General features: G+C 52.2%; 1 protein-coding gene across 1 annotated transcript in view; it reads left to right on the forward strand.

The window, feature by feature from the left end:
- The window catches only part of LOC106820215 (vacuolar protein sorting-associated protein 16 homolog), a gene marked incomplete at both ends in the record, with an annotated part of 3228 nt that extends 2799 nt beyond the window's left edge, over nucleotides 1-429 (forward strand). The window contains one exon of the mRNA XM_014824752.1: nucleotides 302-429. Within this exon, the coding sequence (XP_014680238.1) occupies nucleotides 302-429 (128 nt within the window). The remainder of the gene's footprint in view (nucleotides 1-301) is intronic.
- Between the last annotated feature and the right edge of the window lie 240 nt (nucleotides 430-669).

The raw sequence follows: 669 nt of genomic DNA on the forward strand, positions 1-669 counted from the left end.
TGACGATGATGATGGTGACAATGATGCTGGTGACGATGATGACGACGACGACGATGATGACGACGACGACGACGATGAGAAAGTTTTGGCTTTGTCGTCTGCGTGAGATTTCGATACTGATGTGCTTGGTGGTGGCGTGGGCGTGGCAGAATTGTAGTAAAAACTCACGTCTGTAACCTCATTGATATTAATTTTTGATTTCATCGGTAATAATAATGGATCGTACGTTTCGTCGACTTCATTGTTCGTAAGACGATGACTCCAATTTTTTTTGCATTTAATTAATGTTATTTTTTGGCAGGCTGCCAGCTTTGGCAAGTGCTTTGTCTCGGACATGAATCCTCAGCCGTTTGTGAGCATGTGTCAGATGTTACGCGTCCTGAACGCCGTGAGGGAGCCACCTACCGCACTGCCGCTCACCTACGCTCAGTATCCTTGCTACCGCTGCTGGGGGAGGGAGGAGGAGGGAGGAGGAGGAGGAGGAGGAGGAGAGGGGTTTGTTACATTGGCTGAATGCTGTGAGGGAGCCACCTACCGCGCTGCCGCTCACCTACGCTCAGTATCCATGTTACTGCTGCTGGGGGAGGAGGGGCAGGGGGAAGGTAGAGGAGGAGGAGGAGGAGGAAGGGGAGAGGAGGAGGGTAGAGCAGGAGGAGGGAGGAGGAGGAG

This window comes from Priapulus caudatus, unplaced genomic scaffold, assembly GCF_000485595.1.
Source record: "Priapulus caudatus unplaced genomic scaffold, Priapulus_caudatus-5.0.1 Scaffold8534, whole genome shotgun sequence".
Classification (NCBI taxonomy): Eukaryota; Metazoa; Priapulida; class Priapulimorpha; order Priapulimorphida; family Priapulidae; genus Priapulus; species Priapulus caudatus.